The 8,678-nt window shown below is 48.0% G+C and overlaps 1 protein-coding gene across 1 annotated transcript in view; it reads left to right on the top strand.

The window, feature by feature from the left end:
* The first annotated feature begins 498 nt into the window (after positions 1–498).
* BAHD1 (bromo adjacent homology domain containing 1) overlaps positions 499–8,678 on the top strand; it is a 13,201-nt gene continuing 5,021 nt past the window's right edge. The window contains exons 1-3 of the mRNA XM_009283696.2: positions 499–2,146; positions 5,633–5,994; positions 7,969–8,128. Of these exons, the coding sequence (XP_009281971.1) occupies positions 511–2,146; positions 5,633–5,994; positions 7,969–8,128 (2,158 nt within the window). The 5' untranslated portion in view covers positions 499–510. The remainder of the gene's footprint in view (positions 2,147–5,632; positions 5,995–7,968; positions 8,129–8,678) is intronic.

Here is an 8,678-nt window from a genome sequence, read left to right as displayed (position 1 = left end):
TGGACTTCTTGTTTTTCTTTTGTCTAATTGTTTCAGAAAACGACAATGAAACAGCCTGCCTGTATCAACATGCAAGCAGTCAAATACCTGGGATTTATTTCTGCTGTATGCCCTGGACCAGCATTCAGATCAGCTTTAGTAGATTTGATGAGAACTTGTAACGTGTTAGAAACAGCATCAGTGTAACAGGGAACGTACTTGGACTGGGAGCTGGGTGAAACAGCTTTCTGGCCGTACCCTGGTTTTCCCAGCTGCTGTGACATTTGCCATCACCGCCTTGCTTTTAATTACTATCGTGTTCTATGGCTTAATATTAAACCACATCTCATTGCATCCTGTCTCTTAATTGGCTTAACTGGCCATCACCCAAAAAGACTCTACTGTGTATAGAAACAGGCTTCCCCAAATATTTCCTAATTGGCAGTTGGTGCTTTGTGAGGAGATGGGTCTCTCTCGGCGATATTAATAGATGTTTTCTTCTGTTCGTTCTCAGGATTGGACATTGATCCTATGACGCATGCCCGGAAGAAACAACTTTTCCTTCTGAAACATCCAGCTGGTTCTGCTGGCCAAGCTTCATCACCAACAGGCAGCAGGAGGATGGACAGGACCGAGGCAGAGTGTGGCGAGCAGAGAGACAGGGATGCCACTGAGGCTCCGAACTGTCCGAGTGGGTTTGTGGGGACGAACAAAAGCAAGAATTTGCATGAAGTGCGAAAGACGTACCCACTGCGGAGACGACTGCTCCCCTCGGTGAACAAAAAGACCTGCAAAGTGCTCCTCACCAGGCTGGAGGATGTGGCTGGATCTCTGTCGAAACAGACCCAGAGCTGTAAAAAAAAGGACCTTCCCAGTTGGATGGAGGGTTTGGGACCTGCTTTGTTCTCTGAACAAGTTCAGCCTGTGGGAGCAGGGAAGAGTGATTCATCTGGGGAAAAGTGCACAATAACTTATCCAGGGACAGAGCAAGACCTTGATACTGCTCCTTCAGAGCCCAGGAAACGCAGGCTGGCCTCGCTGAACGCAGAGGCAGTGAACAATCTGCTTTTTGAACGGGACGATGGCTTATTATCCGGCAGGCGTTTTCGGAGAGACACTGTTAAAGCTGGTGGAGACTGCACCGTTAAGAGCTTGCATTGCAAAGCTGCTGAGAACTGGCCTGCATTGGAAAAAACAGCTGTGAAAACAGGTAAAGGGAAAAACCGGCATGAGCCCAGTCAGAAATGCAGTAGCTGTGACCATTCACTGGATGAGGTCTTTGATGATGGGACAAAGAGGGAGGATGGTGCTATCTCCTATCATCCCACCCCAAAGAGACTGGCTAGCCTGAACGCCGTGGCCTTTCTGAAGCTGACCCACGAGAAAGACCAACCCCTGAAGCAGAGGAGTAAATCGGACGGAGAGGGCAAGTCCGAGAACCACTGTTCAAAATCTACGCTGAAATGGGCCAAAGCCGGTAGGAAGAATTGCGTCAAATCCAAGAAGGAAATGGCTAGCTTAAAAACAGAAGGTCAGCATGGCTGGCGAGGACTCACTCTAGGCGCTTTTGGGAAAGGAGAGCAGCAGGACTCCTCTAGGCTCTACGGGATGGCAGAACCCGTCCCCTACGAGTCGCTGTCTAGCTCCTATGCTAGCACAGAGGGTTTCTACCACAGACTGCCTTTGCTTATGGGTGGACAAGCTTCCATGAAGCCGGAGTATGGAAGACCCGGAGAGAAATCCCCGACCCCCAAACAGGAATTTCATCAGCCTTCCTTTCCCGTGCAGCAGTTCCCTCCCTTGCCTGTGCCCGGAAATCACACGGATTGTGGATGTCTCTATGAATCCTCAGATCTGACTCCATTGAACGGGTTTTACGTTTATTATGGCCAAAGTGGATACAGTGGCTACTCTCACTGCTCCGTTTACCCCAAGGACGAGCTTTCACAATCCGCTACCTGCGAGGGGCTCTTGGTATCGCCCGGTTCCTTGCCGTCAGGTGCTCATTTCCAGCCACTCCACTGGTGTAACTCTCCGTACTGTTGTGGAGAAGGAACAGCAATTAACAGTTACAGCGTCTGTGGAGTCGTGCACGTGCCAGAGGGCAGGATTAGCAGCGTGCATGCAGGACGGAACAGCTACCCCTACAAAATGCCTTTTGCAGCAGGTAAGGTGCAAAGTGTGAGCAAATCTTGTTCGGCATTCCTAGGAGAAGAGGGCTGGTTCGGCGTGGTGGCTAATGAAGGTACCTTGTTGCCAGGAGGCAAGCTCCCTCTGCGCGTGGTGCGTCTCAGCTTTGGCAGCCAAACTGCGGCTCGGAGAGAATCCGTGTTTCACCTCCCCTTCCCCCATTTTTAGCCCTGAGGGTTTTTCCCACTGAAAGGTCTTATTGGTGTGGAAAGCATAGAATTGGTGAAAGGATTTGGGCAGTGAGAAGGTGACTCATGACTTGTTATGCTGGAGCTAACCGCTTAGCTTTGATCTGTGTAAAATGAGTGGGTTTTAGTTCCTACATGCTCTGCAAGGCTTCTCGCCATCCTGCTGTGCCGCTCTGAGCGGAGGGTCTAAAGCACATCGGGCTGAGTTACTCCTCTGTTCCCAAAAGCTTGCTCTCGGGACTGAAGCATCCTTCCAGAGCAGAGCGGTGTGAAGAAGCAGGCATTGCCTCGGTCATTAGACTCTTACTGGTGCAAGCTGTATGGACGATGCAGTCTTTTAAGATTTTTTTTGTAGATCAGATCTAGCATGGCTGTGTAGCAATTCAGTTTGAGTCTACTGTTTGGACAGATGCTTGAGTTTCACTGTGGTGATACAAGTGCCAGGTATGCTGTTCATTTGGTGAGTAGTGGTCCCATCTTTGCTCTTAAACAATGTCTGAAAATGAGAACAGGTGACGGTGTAAGAGGTGATGTAGTCATTTGCCTGACTCTCTTCTGTCCCCTGTCTGTTTTTCAGACTTTGTCCTCCAGTGTGCCTTATCTTGAAGCTTTGCCTTTGCTGTTGAAAAATATCTTTTGAAATATTTAAAACTGAATTGTTGTGTGGGGGTTATCGGACACCAGTACTTTGTATAAAAGCCACCCTGCTAGACAGCCCTGCCGTTGGCAAACAGTACAGTCTATAGATGAGGCTGCTTTTTCAGCTGTTGGGAGTGTAAACATCAGTCTTTCAATTAACCACGTGTTCGAGTCAAAAGGAGGCATGACTTATCCACTTAAAACAGATTTTCAGGTAGGTGGATGAAGTTTTGGTTCAGTGCTTGGTTTGAACAAGGCTTTGTCGTCTTCCGTTGTAGGAAGCTGCTGAAACTTGGGAGCATTTGGTTGAAGTATAATTTCCGTTTTCCCTAAATATCCCCGCTGTCACGGTGCCGCTTCCTACGGTAGCAGCTGCACAGTGTTCGCTAGTGGCTTCAATGCTCTTTAAAGTTGAATGCTTGTAAGACAACTAGCTCAGCAATGTGTTCCTGTCTGACAGTTTTCTGCGGAGTGCCCTGAGGTCATGTCAGCCTACTTTGCTCCTGAAATTTTGCATGCCGGTGCCTCTAACTTCGTGCAACCAGAAGGATGCAGGCAGTGCAAAGGCAGTATTTTGGGGGGTTCAGCCCTCCCTGCGAACTCGGTAATTTCTCATGGTGCTGGCAGGGGCAGTAATGGTTCCAGGGGCATGTATTTACTAGCGGTGTGTCACCCCGCTGCTACGATCTTTCTCGGTGTAGGTTTGTAAGTGGCAAGATAATTTCTTTTTCTAGCACGTTTTGGATGCGGTGCATTCTGGGTTAAAGCTGACTGTAAGTATAAATGCTTCACTCATTCTGATTTCCTTCCTGTGAGCAACTTTGATTTAAAAGCCTACAACATCGGAATAATTTAGACTTTATTTTGCAGATTGAAGTGTATAAGGAGGTCTCCTAGAATATTAACAGGGACTTACGCTTAGGAGTTGATTTTTATATGCGTGTGCGCCTCTGAAATCTCACCCTTCCCTAGAGTGGGTTATTTTAGTGAATTAAAGGAGTACTTTGGCTGGAAGCAACAGGCTCCTGTCTGAGAGCACTGGTACGAGAGGATCCAGCTTGACGTGTTGCATGCCTTGTGTTATATCTGTCCTATTTGGTGTGTTCAAGGTGTTCATAGGGCAATATCAGTGTCTGTTTGGTAGAAATCGAGGGATCAGGCTGTAATCTTGGGCAGTCGTGGTCTGCCATACGTGGGGGAGAGGCATTGCTCTCCCCGTCCCGTGGTTGGTTTGCAGCATGCAATTTGAAAGCAGGGTGGTGGGGATGAGCTCGGACAGGCTGCGAGAGGTGCTTTAGCCCCAGTGCTGGTGGAGGGGCTGGAAGTGTGTGCAACCAAGGAGGGAGTCCCGGGGGTGCCAGCAAGGCTGAGTCTGCACTACTTTCCTGAAGTTTAGTAGATACTTTTGTGAAGCTTCATCCTACTTTAGTTCAAGCTTGAAAACTGCTTTTGTAAGCAAAATACTCAAGAGGTGATTCACTGCTCTATGGGTCCTGTGCCTGCCAAGGCTAGGCAGGATACCTGAACTCGCATCCTGATGTCTTGGCTCGCTGAGGGAGTTGCTGCGGTATTTGCAGCTCGGGGTCAGCAAAGTCTACAATGGTCCATAGCAGTCCTCATGCTTGCAGTTCAGCAGCGGCTTTGTTGCAGCCCTCTTGGGGAGCGTCAAGTGGGAGACTGGAGGCAATAATTTCCTGTGATTGCGAGGGGATCTCAGCAGTTATTCAGCTGGAGCTTGGTGACTTCAGATGTTTTTTCACTTTTAGATTTATTTTTTTGCAGCTCTGCAGCAGTGCAATCCCACAGATCTGCTAGGACATGCTCCAGTCTGGAGGCATCTCCTGGGGGTTGCCTGAAGCTGCCCTTTTTGTCACCCCAAAAAGCACACTTTCTGATTTAGGGAGTAGGGGTGCGTTGTATATTGGTCTGGGAGCTTTCTTCCTGCTGACAGTAGGTAATTCAAATCTGACTTGCTCTTCTGTCGGACATGTTGGCCTGGGTTGAGGGCTTGTTTTGTGACTCCTGGAGCGGTGTGAGGTGTTCTGGAATGCTTTTGAGAGGCAGCGTCAGCCGACTTACTAACCTGTGTGGTTAATGCGTCTGCTTTAGGGACGCGGTTTTGCTGAAGGCAGCAGTGTGCATCGTCTTACATAGCTTCGTTCCACATTGTTTCATATTTCTGGAGTTAATTTGGAGAATCTTCTCAATTTTCCCTGATTAGTAGAATTTGACTTTTTGAAAGAAGTTGGCTGCTTCTGCTAGTGTGGTTTAATCCTTCCCATCATTTTGATAAGCCTTTTATTTCTTTTATACATATTGACAGGCTGGAACTGCTTTGGGCACTGGCCAGCCTTATGTGTATTACTGGCTGGCATTTCTTTGGGGGATTTCAGATGGGTTTGTTGTAGTGCAGTGTCATCGGCAGCAACATATTGGAGCATCGCAGGCTTAGAAATATCTTTGCTTTTAGAATCCAGTGACAATGCAAAATGAAATTACAACGTGAAGAGTCTTTACTGCTATGATGCAATAAAGGGAATTTCAGGGGAAAGCGGTGGTAGTTTGGGACAGTCTTGATTGTGTAGTTGTCTTATATTTCAAATGAGATACATGCCTCTTTTCTTCCCTTCTGTTAGAAGGCTGCAAGTCTCTGGACCAGCTGAACCTCACAATCCCTGTGGCAGGGCACCCCGCGTCACCTGCCCACCCGCTCTCAGGATGTCCTGTACCCAGCGTGCCACCGGCTGCAGAACCCGTTCCTCATCTGCAGACCCCCAACTCTGACCCTCAGACCATGGCCCGAGAATGTCCACAGAGCTCAAAGCCTCCCAGCGGCTCCAAATCCGGTCTCCGAAATACTACGGGCTGTCTCCACGCATCTGACAGCAAAGCAGCGGGAGGTCATTCCCATCCGAAGCAGCAACGCATTAGCAGGCGGAGAGCTACCAATGGCTGGATACCCGTTGGCACAGCCTGCGAGAAGGCCGTCTACGTTGTGGTAGGTGTCTGTGGAGTGCTGGTTTGTGTGTGTGTATGGCTATACCCATTTGTGCATCTTCAATGGACTAAGATCATGAAGGCTTGAGAGCGTTTTGGGTCTTGCTGCAAGGCGGAGGTGGTCACTAGATGCCATCTAGAACCTCTTGGACAAGAAAATAGTGCCTTTTGGCCGAGCTGCTGTTGGCTTTGTTTTTCTCATGTGCCCTGCTATTACCTTGCACAGCATGATAGGCAGTTTGGAAAGGAAGGAAAACCTGCTACTCCTGTGCTAGCGTCAGCTGAAATGCCATGATGATGAATACTTCTGGCTTCAGCGTTTGCAAGGGTGGCACCTGTTGCACCTGTGAGTCCATCCTACAGAGAGATCGTCCTCCAGCTTCTTCCTCCTGGGTTAGGGCAAACCTGTTTGAGAAAACAAGGGAGGCTTTAGCCTTGTTATAAGGAGCGGTTGTCTAAAGGTAGCTCTCATAAGGTTGTTCTTCTCACTGATGGTCTCTCTAGCCCCGCAGGGATCTCCCAGAGTGACTGAGACAGTATCCTGGCTCCCAGATGGAATTTTTCTAGCACCCAGTATCGCCCTTCTTGTCACTTACCTGGTGGCATGGCCAGTCACTCCTTCAAGGATTTCTTGTCTCTACTTTCTCATTTGTTGTGTTCAGGGGCTGAGACTGGCTCCTGCAAGACGGGAGATTTCCTGCCAGAAAATGTAATTAACTACAGTAAAGTCCACTTCAATTGAGAGAGAAGGCAATATCCTTCACGTTGTTAAAACATACGAGCTGTGGACTTGAAATCTGGACCCACATGCTGTCTGGGAAGGTGGGACAAGGCGTTGAACTGCGTGCAGTAAATGTCAGCAGCAAGGGGAGCTGTGGTCCAAGTGGACTCGTCTGTGCTGCTGCTTGATGCGGTGGTATAACCTCGAGCTGCTGAGAGCATCATCCAGGACGGGTTTTGTAGCTTCAGCTCTTAGGGCTGTGTACAGGTACCAAGGGCTGTGCAAGGATGAAGCCCGTGGAAGCCAGAGACGGGCCTCTTGCATCCGTCGCTCAGACTTTGACGCTTTGAAAGGAGCAGCGCACCGTTAATCTCCTTAAGTCCTGGCGCGTAATGCTTCCGATTTTGCCTGGGCGATCTGGCAGGAGGTTAAACCCATCCTGCTCAGGCATTCTGAAATGAGTTTTCGGAGCTAAAATAAAATACCACCCCCCCCCTTTATAGTCCAAAAAGTGATTATTTTGTAATGTTAGAGGGTACAAAGGAAACGTTAGCAATCTCGTTAAGGAAAGCTTTATGCCACGGCCTCCCTGCCCTGTTCATGTGAAACTTTTCATGTTTTATTTGTTTTCTTACAATGTTCGTATCGGAGAGACACATAGCATTCAAAATATGCCTAGTTTTCCGTGCCTTTGAATATGAAGGAAATGCACACCTACAGGTAGGCAGATAAAATGGTGTGTTTTCTGAAGGTTGTGTTTTTGCATGCAGAATTGAAGGAGCAATTGTTTTTTAATTTGAAATAAGGCTATTAATTTCAGAAATAAGTGCTTTTGTGAGACTTGCTGTCCCGCTGGTGAGCTGCTCCTTACTGCCAGCACTACGTAGGAGAAATAGTTGTGGTTTGCTTTATTTAAAAACAGTGGCCATGTATGACCTGCGAGCACTTGGATGCTATTCTTCACTGAACTTTCCTTACCTATGAATGCCGAACCCATAGAAAAAGTAATTTGTTTGATCTGATCTTTGTTATAAACTAACCTGGTGGGAATAGAGATGCCACGAGTGGTCTTAGCTGTATGACTTCTCTCGGAGGTCTGTTGGAGTGTGGAAGCACTTATCTGAGTAGGCTTAGGCAAGTTTTTAATTTGCAGCAGGACCAAAGGAGTCTTGGATTGGGGTAGCAAACAATAAACTAACTCTTTGCCTGTACGCTCAGGTTGCTTTATTTTTTGTGTGTGTTCTAATGCTATAGAATGAACCAGAGCCGGCTGTTCGCAAGAGCTATCAGGCTGTGGAGAGAGATGGGGAGATTATCCGGGTACGAGATACTGTCCTCTTGAAATCAGGACCCCGGAAGAAATCTATGCCATACGTTGCGAAGATATCGGCACTGTGGGAAGACCCCAAAACAGGTACTGTGCCAAAAGAGTATGTATTGCCTCTGTGCTTGACAGGTGAGGGTGAGCTGGAACCCGGGGAGTGGTGGATCTCGGGAGAGCTGCAAGCTTGTTAGGGTACTCCACTGCTGCCAGACTGGGTGATGAAGAGGAAGAGATTAGCTCCACGGCTTTCGTTCGGATTGTTCCAGGAACTGAAATGCTCTTTAATCACTAGCCTGGGACTGGTAATCAAAATCTTCCTGGTCGTGAAAGCACATAATATCTGCCAAGTGCCCACCTTAGCAACGATCTCCTTTATTATTTTATTGCAACAGACATCTCAGGAGCTGCTGTTTACTCAAATGCTCTCTCCAACATCTGGGCTGGGAGTTGGTGTGGAGCACGGGCTTATCTGCAGAAGCTCTTGATGGGACCCGAGTAGAAGTGGTGATTGGAGTAGTGTGGTTTTGATGTTAAGGCCCTGTGTCTGACTAGCGATACCTGAGCCAAGGAAGCTGTGCCAAATGTAAAGTACAGGTCTTAAAAGTAAAAAAAAAAAAAAAAAAAAAAAAGTTAGGGGTAA

The sequence above is a fragment of the Aptenodytes forsteri genome, unplaced genomic scaffold (assembly GCF_000699145.1).
Source record: "Aptenodytes forsteri isolate BGI_AS27 unplaced genomic scaffold, ASM69914v1 Scaffold535, whole genome shotgun sequence".
Lineage (NCBI taxonomy): Eukaryota > Metazoa > Chordata > Aves > Sphenisciformes > Spheniscidae > Aptenodytes > Aptenodytes forsteri.
Note: the sequence above shows the minus strand (reverse complement) of the source record. Positions and strands in the feature narration are given on the sequence as shown.